This window comes from Diceros bicornis, chromosome 20 (assembly GCF_020826845.1).
Source record: "Diceros bicornis minor isolate mBicDic1 chromosome 20, mDicBic1.mat.cur, whole genome shotgun sequence".
Classification (NCBI taxonomy): Eukaryota; Metazoa; Chordata; class Mammalia; order Perissodactyla; family Rhinocerotidae; genus Diceros; species Diceros bicornis.
The window spans coordinates 48,171,406-48,188,216 of NC_080759.1; the positions used below are offsets into that span (position 1 = coordinate 48,171,406).

At 37.5% G+C, this 16,811-nt stretch overlaps 1 protein-coding gene across 1 annotated transcript in view; it reads left to right on the plus strand.

Moving 5' to 3' along the window:
• Window positions 1-16,811, plus strand: part of MYO10 (myosin X) — a 214,619-nt gene that overhangs the window by 126,116 nt on the left and 71,692 nt on the right. Inside the window, exons 10-19 of the mRNA XM_058564310.1 lie at window positions 6,223-6,352; window positions 7,726-7,844; window positions 8,791-8,937; window positions 9,143-9,243; window positions 9,354-9,420; window positions 9,956-10,048; window positions 10,707-10,775; window positions 11,477-11,559; window positions 14,070-14,178; window positions 16,478-16,558. Of these exons, the coding sequence (XP_058420293.1) occupies window positions 6,223-6,352; window positions 7,726-7,844; window positions 8,791-8,937; window positions 9,143-9,243; window positions 9,354-9,420; window positions 9,956-10,048; window positions 10,707-10,775; window positions 11,477-11,559; window positions 14,070-14,178; window positions 16,478-16,558 (999 nt within the window). The remainder of the gene's footprint in view (window positions 1-6,222; window positions 6,353-7,725; window positions 7,845-8,790; window positions 8,938-9,142; window positions 9,244-9,353; window positions 9,421-9,955; window positions 10,049-10,706; window positions 10,776-11,476; window positions 11,560-14,069; window positions 14,179-16,477; window positions 16,559-16,811) is intronic.

The following is a 16,811-nucleotide window of genomic DNA, read 5'->3' on the forward strand; positions in this document are numbered from 1 at the left end:
GAGCTTGGCCTCGTTTCAGTGATTGCTAGCTTTTATTTTTAAATTGAAATGATAGGTTTTGGCATTTGAAATCTGGTCTTATGATGAAAGGATATATCATCTAGAAAGGAAGAGAAGTTTATACATGAAATTGACATAATGAATGTACACAACAAACTAATAAGAATTTTATTTATAGATCTTAAATATTTACTTTGCAATTACTTTTTAGTGTTGGCTCATCAGAAATGAGCGAAAATCAGCAACATGTAATTTTTGCTATTATTTAACCTTCTGGAAGTTCTAAGCAATGCAGTCAGAAAAGAAACAAAAATAAATGTGCGACTTCTCAGAAAGGAGGAAAAATATTCTTTCCTACAAAAAATGAGATTCTCTTCCCCTAAACCTCTAAGAATCATGAATTGGGGAATGGCTTAAATAATTTGTTATATCTATAAAATAAGATCCATCGCAGCAAGCAGAACACATGCTCGAGTATGTTTAAAACTTAGTTATTACATAAGTAAGGCATGATGCAGCACTATGTAATCCTTTTATTTAAAAAAATAAGCGTTTTATATATATCAAGTATATAGTAATTATATGTGCAGAAAAAATATTGGAACAATATACCAAAAATGTTATAAGGAAGAATTCTAGGCTTTTATTCTTTATCATTCTCTCTATTATAATATTTTTACAATGAGTGTCAACTTTAATGATTACATTATTATATGATTATATGGATTTGATTATATAATGAATAATGTATATACATTATATTACATGATTACCTTCCTAAAATTATAATTTCTATAATATGGGAATCGTTGAGTAGCATTATCAGTACCAGCTAGCTCATTTTTCTGCTGCGCACAGTACTCTAACCAGGAGCAACACAGAAATGGTTAAAAAGAGACACTAAACTCTTCTGGCTGAAGTTGATTTTATATATTCAATATGTTTGAGCATCTGCTGGGTGCCAGGCTCTGTTCTAGGCACCAAGGAGACAACATTTCCATCCAAAATCAAATACCATTTAAATTTGTATCTTCATGCTTTAGTTCCATAAAGCTCCTTTTCCTAGAGGTTTTGAGATTGCTGGAAGGGAAGTGACCACATTCTGTTGGGGCTCAAGGACATTTGTTTGCAGAATGTCTTAGAATGTGAATGGAGAGAAATTATTTCAATGAATTAGTATGACACTGTCACGTCTGGCGTTCAGTTTTAACTACTAAAAAGATCACTCTTTTTATCAACTTTAATGTCAGTATACATTTAATGTCAGGATATGCAATAGGACCTTTTAAGACTTTTGCTTATTCTGTTGAGAATTTATGTATTTTTAGAAGTCATCATTGGCACCAACTGTCATTAATACAAATAAGTACCTGTGAGGTGTCTTGAGCAGTTTGTAGGGGGTCTGGTTTTTCCTGGGGGCAGAGACAGTGAACATACGCTAAATTTCACAGCTGTTTTTTAATCAGTCTTCCAAGTTGCAGTATAAATTGTTCAGTCAGGATGAAAAGCTATTTCAAGTCACTAGTAACAACGGGTTTATTTTATTGCCTGCATTTGACCCGCCAGGATGGTGGCTGATGAAATGTGTGTGAGGTGACAAGAGTCTTTGATGAACAATAACCTCTTTATTCTTTTACTCCACAACTATTGAATGTTTCCAGCATGCCTGGCCTGGACCAGGACTGGGATTTCCTGACCGTATAGGCCTTACTGGGAATATTCATGGGTTTTTAATGGTGTGAGCACATGTATATATGTATATGCATAAATTCACTCCTCGTGAGTCAGATCTTACTAGGATTTAAAGGGCTGACTTTATACCTCCATTTTGCCAAGCCTGAGAACATCAGTCTCTTTCAGTGTTGGAAAACTTGGGAGTATAAGCAAATTTTATATTATAAAATAATATAACATTGCCTAATATAGCATAACATTACACAATAAATTATGGTCAAATTACTTGTAATTTGTAAGTAGCCTCCCCTTATGTCATTGCAGTCATTCCATTTGGTCAAGATTTGTCTGAGGTCCCTTTGCCTTCTTGAGTGGGGCCTCCACACCCCAAAGCTGACTGCCTGAGACCCCGAGTGGATGTACCTTTTGGCAAAAGCACTTTACATTCGCCCAGCTGCTCTGTTTCTAGTGCAATGAGCCTGGCTTCCTTTGGTCCTTAATTGTTGAGACTATATCACGTATTTGTCCCGCCCCCACACGCACACACACATACTTTCACAAACACCTATTTTTTATGTGCATAATAAAGACTATTAAAAATATTTTGTATAACCTTGTGCTTCTGCCAGTTTTATAACTACATTGCTGTTTAGCGCTTCTGAACTATACCAAGAATTTCCCCGAGTTTTTTTTAAGTCTTGAGCCATATTGTTGAGAAAATAAGATAATTATAATAAGCCGTAAAGTGGTTACTCTTGCCAAAGGGGTGGAGATTTTCACTAAAAAGATTTTAAATAGAACAATAAGAGACAGTAAGTGGAGGGTCTTGCTAGCGGTTTTAGCACACATGCCCACACTGGTGATAATTGGTCGCAGGCGTTAAATTACCACATGGCATGATTAATGCAATTACCACTTAGTACCACACTCCTGACTAATTAACTAATTTGCTTAGAGTTAGACTTGAAAGTGAAGAAGTCACAAATTTATTAATATAGTAAGCACACTTTATTCGTTTGCTTTCATATCTCCATATATAATCTTTGTCTCTGTTCTCAGAGCTTAACCAGAAATGTTTTCATGGGGCATCTTTTGAGATTTTTCATTTGACAGTTTGAAATTTTCTGCTGCTGTAAACTTGGTTTTTTTAAAAATCTTATTTCTTTTTAGTGTTGTATAAGGTCCAGGTAGGTGACTTAAACAGTGAAGGTTTTCATTTCTGTGGTCATTCTAAGATGAGCTTAGAAATGTTTTATACATTAGTGTTGAATATGTCTTGTAACATATGAGGGAAATTTTAATCATAGAGAAAATATTAACTTTTGCACAACATAGGTGTTTTATCTTTATTTTGCTGATGTCTGATTTGATCCTTACGAAATTTAAAAGTTTTAAAAGTCTTGAGTGTAATACATTATTCTGTATTTCTTAGCCATATTTCTTTGCTTAAGTAAATTTGAATAATTGTTTTCCCATAGGCTTTTTTTAATTGATAAGCACTTGACTAATAGTTATTATTCTTTGCATCAATTTCTGTTTGTACCCATGAAATGATAATCTTCACCCTTGATTAAATAATTCATGGTCTTTTTGTTTTTTCTTTTTTTTTTTGGTAAAGAATTCTCGTTTGTTTTTTTGGTTTTTTTTTGTGAGGAAGATCAGCCCTGAGCTAACATCCGTGCTAAACCTCCTCTCTTTGCCGAGGAAGACCGCTCTGAGCTAACATCTATTGCCAATCCTCCTCCTTTTTTTTTTCCCCAAAGCCCCAGTAGATAGTTGTACATCATAGTTGCACATCCTTCTAGTTGCTGTATGTGGGACACGGCCTCAGCATGGCCGGAGAAGTGGTGCGTCGGTGCGCGCCCGGGATCCGAACCCGGGCCTCCAGTAGCAGAGCGGGCGCACTTAACTGCTAAGCCACGGGCCGGCCCTTTTTGTTTTCTCTAATCAACTTTATTGAGATATAATATAAATATAATAAATTGCTCCCTTTTATAGTATGTTTCCATGAATTTTGAATTTACGCACCCAGGTACCCACAACCACAATCACAATCAAAATAAAGGACAATTCTGTACAAGGAACAGAAAGTTTCTTGTACCCCTTCCCAGACAATCCCAGCCGCCTCACTCTTAGCCCGAGGAAACCACTGATCTGCTTTCAGTCACTATAGTATATGTCTTTTCTAGAGTTGCATGTAAATGAAATCATACAGAATGTAATTGTCCTGTGTTTAGTTTCTTTCACTCATCCACATCCACATAACACAATTCTTTCTTTTTTATGGTGAGTTGTAGTCCCTTGAATAGACAGCAATTTGTTCATCCATTCACCCATTAATAGTTTGTCTATTATTGTAAAAATATGTCAACAACAATAAAACACGTGATAGAACATAATGTTCGTGAGACTATAGACATCGAAACTATTTTCAATTTTGTAAATTTTCTTCCCAGCTTCATTTTCTTGAATAGTTTTACTTTTTACGTAAAGTGATCATAAATATAATTGTGTTTCTATATAATGTTCATAATTTCCTTTAAAAGCTATACACTATTCTAACAAGTTTATTTACTATAATTGACTCATCTAATTGTAGGATAGTTAGAATTTTTTTCCCTGAAAGTGTTAACACTGTAGTGAATATTTGACAAAACTTTTTTTCTATTGTTGAGATTTTCCTTGGAACAAATTTCCAACATTGAAGTTATGGGCAATTACACAGGAGATTTTTATTTTCTTTTTATGTCCTTAGAAATTAATAGAATTGGATGGATAATAAGTTCCTAGACTTTGGGTCCACTGGGACTGACTTTGAATCTTAGTTGTGCAACCCTGAGAAAGCTATTTAACCTCTCTGAACATTACAAGATTATGTACATATGTGGCCCAGCACAATGCTGCCACATAATCTTCTTTTCCAAAAAAATTATGCTAATTTATAGTACCAATGACCAGTGCATAGTATCTCAGTTTCACCAATTTTAGGTTTATCATTCAGAAATTTTTTGCTAATTTAATAGAAGAGATCTCAGATTTTCTTTAATTTGTGCATGTTTGATTTCTGGGAGGAAAACATTTCTCTGTGGATTTGCATTTCCTCTTATAAGAAGTGCCTATTTTATTTTTGTTGCTCATGTATCTCTTAGTATAGCTATTGCTCCTTTCTTATAGTTTTTTTCTTTTAATTCTGTTTCCCTGTCTATTGTTTTTGCCCTTTGCTTCTGGCTTTATTGTTTTTTCCTTGGAAAGAAATTCAACTTTTCACATTTTAAAATCTCCAGTTGTTTTCCTTTGCAATTTCTATTCCAGCAGAGTGGTGCATGGTTTCCTTTATATCCCAATCTCCTGTGGTCATTGTAGTGATTATGGTCCAAGTTTTCTTTGCAGGTCATTTTCATCAGTATTGCCAACAATTCTGTCCTCAGTTGTATGTGTGTGTTTGTTGAGGGGGGGTTGGGTTTAGCTTTTTTCCTGACAAGAATCTGGTTCCTAAATCATAGTTTATGGGCAAATCTCGAACATGATTTAGAAGACGCCTGGCTTCAGTTGTTTTGATGCTTGTTGTTGGGAAGAAAGCTCCTGTAGGTGCCTGTTTATTTTTATTTTTCCCAAAATAGTGTTATGTTAACTTCCATTTGCTATCTAGAGGCCAAGATAAGATATTAACATTCTTCGGAGGGGCTGGCCTGGTGGTGTAGTGGTTAAGTTCGTGTGCTCCGCTTCCGTGGCCCGGGGTTCTCGGGTTCGGATCCAGCCCGCAGACCTACACACTGCTCATCAAGCCATGCTGTGGCGGCATCCCACATGCAAAATAGAGGAAGATGGGCATAAATGTTAGCTCAGGGACAATCTTCCTCAAGCAAAAAGAGGAAGATTGGCAACAGATGTTAACACAGTGCCAATCTTCCTCACCAAAAAAAAAAAATTCTTTGGACAAGTGAAAAATAGAGGTGTAATGAATATCTCAGGAAGACAGATCTAAATCCATTTAGATTTTCCATCAGTGTTTATTATAGAAGGAGCAAAAAACTCCTATCCATAGAGCTCCTGAGAGAGCATTTCATTGCATCTGCTTGGGTCCCTGCTACATTTAACCATTAAGACAGGGCCCCAAAGTTTACACTGGAGGACTCTCATGAAGTCTTACCCCTCCCCCCAATTTTTTGTATGTCAGAAAATAATAAATGTTCCATTATGCTTTGCTATCTGTAGGAAAAAGTGTTTCTTTATCACCATCATTACTGTGACTCCGAGGTCATTCTTTTGTGGCATAAATAGGAGGCTTGTACGTAAAGCAGATATTTATTTTTATTTCATTGATTGGGTTGTCTCTCAGCACTCTACAATTCTTTCCTAATGTCACGCTTCTCTTTTATATGTACCTGTGTAAAGTCTTTATCATTTAAAAGTGAATGGTCATGCATCTATTTCTTGTTTTCTTGCCTTGAGAATAATACTTAATAATTTTCTTGAGTAATGAGCATTTTTCATTTTCTTTAGTATGAAAAAAAACAACATAAATTAAATATGTTTATTTTCTTCTAGATGGCAATGGATGTAATGCAGTTTAGCAAGGAGGAAGTTCGGGAAGTGTTGAGGTTGCTTGCTGGTATATTACATCTTGGGAACATAGAATTCATCACTGCTGGTGGGGCGCAGGTTTCCTTCAAATCAGGTAAGATTGCTCGCTCCTCCCTCACTCCCTCACCCTTTTCTTCCTTGACTTTTTCCTCATAGGAAACTTAGATGTAAAATAGTTATTATCTGGCCTTTACAGAAAAAGTTTCTGACCTCTGGAATAGAGAGCTACAGAACTTTGTATCTGGTGTGAGTTGACAGCTAATAAAGGATCAAAGTGGATAAGTGATTACAGACAGGATGGTGGCCGTGTTCTTGTTCCTACTGAAAAAGAAGGAAAATGGGCCAGATAAGAGGAAATATGAGCAACGAGGATTAGATGTAGGAAAAATGTTATGAGTCAGGGACATAGTGTTGCCGTAGTTTTTCATAGTTATTGAGGGGTGGCATGGAACAGTGACGACCGTTGGTTGTCAAGCTGGAATGCTTAGTTCATGGCCTGACTCTGTCACAAGCTGTTTCCTATTTATCCCCTCGGCACCAGCGACTTCTCGTCTGTAAAATGCTTCAGAGATGTGTTGTCAAGATTAAATGAGTTAATACACACATAGCTATGTCATTTGTCATTTTCTGGGAGTGATTTATGTATTTATTTCTTCAACTTTTCTGATTGAGGGCATGGAGGCTGGGAATCGGTTGAGTTCAAGTTCACGGTGCCTCCAGAGGAGCCCAGGGCTGTGGGTCAGCAGTTCTCAAACGTTTGGTCCCAGCACCTCTTAGGAATCTTAATGTCAGAGAGAACCCCAAAGAGCTTTTGTTTAAGTGGGTCACATCTGTTGATGTTTACTGCGTTAGAAATTAAAACTGAGGCATTTTTTAAAAATTAGTTCATTTCAAAATAATAAACCCACTGCATATTAAAATAAATAGCATTTTTATTTAAAAGACTATTTTGCAAAACAAAAAAAATCAGTGAGAAGAGTGACATTGTCTTACATTTTTGCAAATTTCTTTAATGTCTAATGTAATGGAGGACAGCTGGACTCTCATATCTGCTTTTGCATTCAGTTTTTTGAGATACCTCATGTCATGTAGCCACTGGAAAAATCTTCCATATACTGGTGAAGAAATGGGAATAAAAAGCAAATAACATCTTAATATTATTATTGAAGATAGTTATGACCTTGCAAACCTCTGACAGGGTCTTGGGGACCTCCCCCCCCCCCCAATTGGGGTCTCCAGACCACACTTGGTTCAAGCACCAGGTTTTGCTACTAACCTAAGACTCCTTAAGGAAGTGAAGAATTTACCAATAAAATGTGTGTTCCATACATTTTGCCTGAGGTCATTCAGGAATGTTCTCTGCTTTAATGTGTTATTGTGTGTAATTGGCTTTGAACCCATTCAGGGTCCCATGGTTGTTCCTTCTCAGGTCTGTGCATCCACTTTTGCCTTGTTCTTCATTTCCAGCCTTGGGCAGGTCTGCAGAGTTACTTGGGCTGGACCCAACGCAGCTCACGGATGCTCTGACCCAGAGATCAATGTTCCTCAGGGGAGAAGAGATCCTCACGCCTCTCAATGTTCAACAGGTATGCACACTTTGCCATCAAGGCTTAAGAGACACCCCTGGGTTTTCAAATCCATGGCTTTGATTCGAATAAGTAAGTACAACAAACCACTCAGATGAGCTTGGTTCATGATTAAAATAAGGATGATATCCACGTTGAGGCGCATAGACAAAGTTATTGAATTGTTTGCTAAGAGACAGTGTAGCATAGTGTTTATGAGGATTGGGTTTGATGTAGATGGCCTGTGGTTGAGTCCTGACTCTTCCCCTTGTGACTATCTGTTCTTGGGAAATTTATCCACTGTGCCTCAGTTTCCTCCTCTGTAAGACAAGGATAATTATCATACCTAATTCACATGATTTTTTTAAGGGTGATAATAAAAATTATATGCTAAATACTTAATGTCTGGCACAGCGTAAGCACTAAATAAACATTAGCTATAATAATGTATAATTATTATTATGAAATGTGAAAACAATGCAACAGTATGTTGTATTACTTATGTTTGCTTCTTACACTACCTTGAGCCAATTTATATATACTAGCCCATCTCATACCTATTTATTGATCGATTAGTAAAAATACCAACCATATCATGAAGAAAAACTTTTATGTGTATGAAGTAGAATATGAGAAGAAGATAATGAGAAAACTTAGGTCTTAATTATTGTTTCAAACCTGGTAACATCTGTCTCTCTCTACTGGTTCCAATTCTTTCCTATAACTCAATGTATAAAATGGAGTTTGAAAGCCTGATATTTAAAGGAATTCTGGGAGAATCCTACTGTAAAGTAAATAAGTAAGCTCCAGTTTATCCTTTCTTTAGAATCCATGTTTTCCTAGGTGGTATTGATTTACTTAATATTGGATGCACAGGTGCCAGCCCTGATCAGCGTGTGTCCCAAGTGAGGGAGGGGTGGTGTTTGTGGTCAGCTGGAAACGGTGACCACGTCTCCTCTCCCCATAGGCAGTAGACAGCAGAGACTCCTTGGCCATGGCACTTTATGCACGCTGCTTCGAGTGGGTGATTAAGAAGATCAATAGCAGGATCAAAGGCAAAGATGACTTTAAATCTATTGGCATTCTCGACATCTTTGGATTTGAAAACTTTGAGGTATGCTTCCGACGAGTGGGACATATGAATTCTTTTCTGTCCACTTATTGGCTGATGTTAAACAAATCTCTTGAAGCAAACATTGATATTTTTCTCTGCAGATTTTTTTTTTGCCTTTTCTTCCCCTTTATAATAATATTATTATTATATGTATGTATTATATATGTAATAGTGAGAGATACTTATTGAATGGTTTCCCCATTAGGTTAATCACTTCGAGCAGTTCAATATAAACTATGCAAATGAGAAACTTCAGGAATATTTCAACAAGCATATTTTTTCTTTAGAACAGCTAGAATATAGCAGGTAAGCACTCAAAGAATTACATTTCGAAATTAAAAAAAAAATCAGTCACTAAATTAGATCATTTTAAAGCTATATTTTATTATAACTTGGTCTTTTTAATCCAACTACAGGGAAGGATTAGTGTGGGAAGATATTGACTGGATAGACAATGGAGAATGCCTAGACTTGATTGAGAAGGTAATACATTGTTGAAGAATTGTTATATTCCCAAGGGTGTCCAGCTGGGCTGATTCATATTTATAGGAACAAAATAGCTTGTGTGAACACGTAGGTCAAAGCTGTGAGTGTTTTAGAACACAATGGACCATTTGGAAACATACATGTAAATGTGCAAGGTTGAATTTAAATACTTGGCTGCTTCAAACCTATTGTCTCACTGAACTCAGTATTTTAGAATCTATGGTGTGTGAATCGGCTTTACTTAGATTTTAAGTGAACATCAAAAGCCTTGCCAGTACCCATAGTAGATTGGCCAATTGTAAAAGTTTTGTGCGCAAAATTGTGGTGGGTTTGATTTTTTTTTAAAAACATTGATATGGAATTTAAATTAATTGGATTTCTTCATAGTGTATCATTCTGAATTTTTCAGTCTGAGAAATTGCTATGCCTTTTCTTTTAACCACTGACTTGATAGAGAGAGGAAAGGAGCTGTAAAATAGTTTAGAGGCATACATTCAACTCTTAGTTAATTTAACCTTTTTTCCTCTTCTAGAAACTTGGCCTCCTAGCCCTTATCAATGAAGAAAGTCATTTTCCTCAAGCCACAGACAGCACCTTACTGGAGAAGTTACACAATCAGCATGCAGTATGTCAAAATTCGCCAATTCTTAATTATGTGTGAATAACAAATCTGTGGATTAAGCTTACATCTGAGGGGCCGGTCTGGTGGTATAGCGGTTAAATTCACATTTAACCACTTCGGAGGATTGGGGTTCAGATGCTGGGCACGGACCTACTCACCGCTCATCAAGCCATGCTGAGGCGGCGTCCCACATAGAAGAGCTACAACTCTACAACCATGATACACAGCTATGTACTAGGGCTTTGGGTAGAAAAAAAGAAACAAAACAAAACGTGTTCTTTCCATCTGACAAAAAAAGATTACATCTGAGATATTTCATGCTGTTGGTCCCGCCATGCCTCCCACATTTAATTTTTTTCTCAAACCAAAGCACTTCTCTGATTGCTAGAGCTAAATTGAAATAAGCCAAAGGGATAGATTTGGGGCTACTTGTCAGAATATGCCCACGTTTAGTTTATGAGTATAGAATTAACATTTTTAACCTATGTGATGATACAGGCGAGTTACATGGTTTTGATGAAGGACATCTCATGATGTCTCTTAATCTTCTGATACGTGGCAGGTTTTGAAATTGTTTTCACTGTCTATTGTATTTAGTTCTCTCTGGAAGTCGATGGAAATCAGTAAATGAAATTAGGCATTTGTATTTGTTTTTTATTAGAATAACCACTTTTACGTGAAGCCCAGAGTTGCAGTCAACAATTTTGGAGTGAAACACTATGCTGGAGAGGTAACTTCTTAATTAAGATCCTTATTGATATTTGCCAGTTTGGCTTCTGAAATTACTATTTCTCTAAATACCAATCTATTAAATATATTGAAATAACTTCTTTTCACGGGTCTAGCTTTTAAAGGAGATGCTTGTGACCTGAAATTATTCTTCTGATCAATTCTACCTTCTCTCTCTTTTTTTTTTGGTGTCATAATAGTTTATAACATTGTGAGGTTCCAGTTGTACATTATTGTTTGTCAGTCACCATAAAAATGCGCCCCTTCACGGGGCCGGACCGGTGGCGCAAGCGGTTAAGTGCGCGCGCTCCGCTGCGGCGGCCCGGGGTTCGCTGGTTCGGATCCCGGGCGCGCACCGACGCACTGCTTGGTAAGCCGTGCTGTGGCGGCGTCCCATATAAAGTGGAGGAAGACAGGCACCGATGTTGGCCCAGGGCCGTCTTCCTCAGCAAAAAAGGAGGAGGATTGGCGGATGTTAGCTCAGGGCTGATCTCCTCACAAAAAAAAAAAAAAAAAAAAAAAAAAAAAAATGCGCCCCTTCACCCCTTGTGCCCACCCCCCAACTCCCTTCCCCCTGGTGACCGCCCAACTGTACTCTCTGTCCATGTGTTAGTTTATATTCCACATATGAGAGAGGTCTTACAGTGTTTGTCTTTCTCTGTCTGGCTTATTTCACTTATCTCTTGTTTTTTTTTAAACCAGGTGCAGTATGATGTCCGGGGCATCTTGGAGAAGAACAGAGATACTTTCAGAGATGATCTTCTCAACTTACTAAGAGAAAGCCGGTATGTCAGTCTCCTCCCTGAGATGTCAAACTAATATTTGTGCAAATGCTTTCAATTCACAAATATAGAAAAAATTAATATGGAAGCAACTTGATTTATCTTCTTCCCTGGGCAATATTTTATCAATAAAATGACCCGAGAGACATAAAATGATACTAGCAGTAGTGACTACCATTTAATGAGGTACCATAAGAACAGCCAATGTGTGAGTCAGATACTATTATTAATCCTGTTTTGCAGATGGGGAAATTAAGACTTGGAGCAGTTAAGTGACTTGCCTAAGATCCCACAGCTGGTTTTGATCTGATCTGCTTGGCTCAAGAACCTAAGAGCTTAACTAGTGTAACACGTATTTTCTACAGCAAGTTTAGAGCTCTGTGTAAAATTGACTTCAGCCTCGGGTTTATAGGACCCGTATGTCTGTAGTTAGTGTAAGGATGTCAAGAAATACAAGTAGTCAGCTAAAATTATAAATTAATTACACATTCATTTATTCATTCATGAATAAATATAATTAATTATACTCATTTATTCATTCATGAATTGTAAATCACACCATTTAATCAATAATTAAGGAAAACATGCAGAAACTTTTAATGATTAGTTTAGCTATTTGTGTATATTAAGCCAGGAGGCTTCCTATTTTTAGGAGGCTTTGTGAGAGAGAAGGGGGAAATAGCCCTTGCCTTAAAGTTTTCAATACCTGTGTCAGATCCAGTGTGAATCTATAACAGAAACAAATTTTTAATATCTAAGGAAGGAAAGTAGCACAATTATTAAAAAGCTGTAATACTTTTAGAAATGTAAATACAAAGTGGCCACCTTGTCACTTAGATAGCTGTGAATTGGGGTGAAGGGAGCCCGTCTAAAGCATCAGCTTAGAAGCTCAGAATTCGTAGTATTCAGTCTTTCAACTTGTTTTGACTCTTCTATAAAGATTTCCTATTTTACAGCATTGTCAGCTATTTTTATTTTCAGATGGGTTTTCAGACTTGTAAAAATGGCGATGTTCTAAAAATACGTGTGTTATCTCTCAGAGCAGTTTCTTAGTTATTAGACTTAAAGTGAGACATTTAAATAAAAGCAGTGTCTTGATGTTAAAAGGCAGCCTTTTATTGTGGTGAAAAGATCACAGGTGTGGAGATGAGCAAGATGGCGGCTCGCTGGTGCCTCTGTCGTAATGTAAAGTGGCTTTGTGACTGGGGTAAAGAACTTTCTCTTTCAGCCACATGTTTCTTTCTGCAAACTGAGGGGCTCGGGCTGTTTGCTCACTCTGCTCTCTTTCATCTTTGACATTTTATTTTATTTATTTATTTATTTTTTGAGGAAGATTGGCCCTGTGCTAATATCTGTTGCCAAGTTTCCTCCTTTTTTCTCCCCGAAGCCCAGTACATAGTTGTATGTCCTAGTTGTATGTCCTAGTTTTTCTATGTGGGCTGCCACCTCAGCGTGGCTTGAGTGGTGAGTATGTCCATGCCCAGGATCCAAACTGGCTAACCCTGGGCCGCTGAAGCAGAGCGCACGAACTTAACCGCTACGCCACCTGGCCGGCCCCTCTGTGACATTTTAATGGAACCCAGGCTTTTTCTCCAAGGCACTCAAAGCACAGTTAGAGAACTTCAAAGAATGAGCATTAACTAGCACCCTAGAACAACAACGAAAAAGGATCGGGGCAAAGTGAGAAGTGACTGGGGAAGCCCTGACATTGCTGCCTTGGGGGTGAGGATGCCCACATATTCCTTCTTCCTGCCTTTCCCGATCTCAGTGAAGCCACCAAACCCCCTGCTTACAGCCCATAATATCATCCATGCAAGAAAGATACAAAGAAGTTATTGGGAAGCCTTTTACTTTACTTGTAGTGGCAATAGATTTTATAGAACTTTTTAATAATAACAACAACTAACATCAGCACTTGGGATGTGCCAGGCACCATGCCCCTTTTGTGCATAATTATTCATTTCATTCTCATCCCAGTGTTATGGGATAAATTCTAAAATTTACTCCCATTTTCCAGATGAAAAAACCGAGGCCTATAAAGAGTCAAGCCTCTAGCACAGTCACGCAGCTAGGAAGTGGTGGAGGCGGGATTTGAACCTTAGTCTGCCTCACTCCAGAGTTAGCACCTTTCCATCTGTGAACTGGTTGGATCTTCGCAACACTGTGAGGGGCCCAAAACAAGTATCTCCCTTCCACGTGGGAGGAAATCAAGACGCTCAGGTGGTGCTCTGGAAAGCACAGCGCTTCCTAAGTGGCACGTCACCTTGGGTCACTTTCATCGCAATCCACTTCTCTTTTGCAAGACTCTAGTGCTCCAAATGCTGCCACGTTTTTTTTCAATGCCTAAAGCTCTTTGGCAATGGTTGGTTTGAGATCTTTGGAAGCTGTCTTAGCTCTTCCAGGCCTTGGTGTGTTACTTCCAGTGGGAAAATGCGTTATAATTATAGTGATCCAGCACCTGATAATTGGGTGTGTGCCCCTCATGGTCCTCTGCTCTTTCTTTGCTCACACAGATTTGACTTCATCTATGATCTATTTGAGCACGTTTCCAGCCGCAATAACCAGGATACCTTGAAATGTGGAAGCAAACATCGGCGGCCCACGGTTAGCTCACAGTTCAAGGTTAGTCTATGCCGCTGGCTTCAATGAATCAATCATTAGTGTGATTTAGGAACTGAAAATAGGGATTAGATATACACAGGTCTATGAGAATATTTATTTTTTTCTTTTATATTATTGTTTTAGACCAGACTGCTATAGAAATAAAATATCCGTTCTTTTCTGAGTCAGATAAAAGTATTTGGATCTTTTTTGCTGTTGTTAAAAATAGTTCCTTATTCTAAGCTTATGAAATAGCAATTCTTCTTAAAAAGGACTGTTTGGTCATTTAGGATCACTGATTTGTATTTAGGTGATCATGTGAAAATAGAGGATTTTTTTTAATGTCTGAATTTTTGTGTTTTTCCCAGGTATGTTTAAGTATTATAATTAGGAATAATAATCAAGTGCATATTTAAATAAGATCAATGTCAGTTACCTTGTCCGGATGTCTAGAATTCAGGGAAAAGAAGGAACGTTCTTATTTGCATTTGAAATACATAAGCATTTTATGTAGTTTAGAGGTAGAACATATGAAGACCACGTCCCTACCTTGTTCGTTTTCACCCCCAAGGGACAAATCCCAATATGAGGGGAAATGGAGGCACGGCAGTCAACAGACATTTATTAAATCTGCCCTCCACGAGGTTATCTTTCCTTTACTCACAGTTGGACGCATCAGGCAGGGTTCTCTGTGAGGTCTATTGTACGTTGTATTTGGTGATGAGTGTGACAGTCCTGGGTAATGGGACATCAAGGGCAGATTTGACCCAGATGGGACATAATAATAATAGCTACCATTTATTGTATACTTATTACGTGCCAGTCATTGGGCTGGTCACTTTATAAACATTATCTTGTTCGCTTCTCCCATAATCTTATAAGCACATACTATTGTCCGCATTTTATAGATGAGAAAACTGAGGTTTAGAGAAATGGAGACCTGCTCAGCCCCTCCGAGGACTGAATTAAACCTGGGTGTGTCTGACTGTAAAACCTCAGCTCTTAGTCTTCCGGTGGAGTTATTTTCTTTTTCTACATCAGTATTGCCTGGAGTCATCTTGAAAGGCTGTGGGGATATTTGGAACTTAAATTGGACTAGGAATCAAGGAAATGGAAAACAGTGGGCAGGCCTTCCAGGTAGAGACAAGGGCAAGAGAAGGAGTCCTGAGGCAGGAATGTGAGGACTGTCACTAGATGGAGGCCAGCTGACCGGACGCCTTGTATGAAGCTAATTTGGTACCAGAATATGAAGGTCCGTGAATGCCAGGACATTTGTCATCTGTGAAAAACCCTGAAGCTTTCTAAGCGGAAAAGTAACTAATCAGTGTAGTGGTGTAGACAACCCAGTTTCTGCAACAACAAAATTGTAAGAAGGAAAAAGAGATGGAGGGAAAACCAGTGGATTAAAACACGTATCAACCAACTACAATACATAACCTTATTTGCATTGTGATTTCAAAGAATAAACCATTTAAAAATTATGAAATTTGGGACAGTTGAGTATTTTAATATGAACCTGAGGTAGTTGGATGTTTTAATATTGATATTAAGGAATTCATGTTGAATCTTTTTAGGATGATGACATGGTGGTTATGCATATATGTTTTAAAGTGTTTAGCCTTTAACAATACATACTGAAATAGCGAAGGATGAAATAATATGGTGTCTGGGATTTGCTTCTCTGCAAAGGGTGGGTGTAGTCTGTACAGAGACAGGGATCAGGTGAAATGAGATTAGCCATGAGCTGAAGCTGATGATGCATACTCATTACATGCTCTGTCTGTTTTAGTATATGTTAAAAATGCTTCACAATAAAAAAACTTGGGGGAAAAAAAAAAGCAGTTTTACAGAGGATTGATTTGCCTAGTGATTTGAAGGTAAGGGTGAGAGATTGTGGCTCAAAAACCAGTGAAGTACTGGTATAGGCTATTGTTTTGATGGAAATAATGAAATAGGAGGAATATCTCTAATGGGAGAGTGGATGCTTCTCAGGTTTTCTGTACTAAACATTGAAATATCCTAGCCTTTTGTTTGTTTGTTTGTTTGTTAACAGAATGGTTTTCTTTAAATGGTACTATTTCCAGGAAGTGACAAATGAGTTTTGTATATTGTGAAATAATTTCAGTGACAATGAATTGTAATATCTTCGCTTTATTTCATATTAGGATTATATTTAAAAACATAAATCTTAGGAATAACAATAGAATTTTTATTGTTTTTTTCTTTATTCTTGTTTCTGGTAAGTGCCTAGGGTGCTGAGAAGTTTAAGGAATGACATAATAAGAGACTAAATCAACATATACTTTTTCCTTTCTAATAGGACTCACTGCATTCCTTAATGGCGACACTAAGCTCCTCTAATCCTTTCTTTGTTCGCTGTGTCAAGCCAAACATGCAGAAGGTAAGATGGACGACAGTTCTAGACGGAGACTGTGTCTTCTAAGGACGCTGCCTCCTGGGCTGGTTACTCACAGATTTGGTTTCTTTGAAGTCCTTTCATTCTAGATGGTTGGAAATGTATATGACGTTATTATAGCATAACATTAAATGGAAAATTCCCTTTATCTCATCTGCTTTTGAACGATGCCATTAAGCTTTAAAGAAATCTCCTTTAAAAGGAAGCATTGCAAAGCCTTCATGTTTTTTCCTTAACA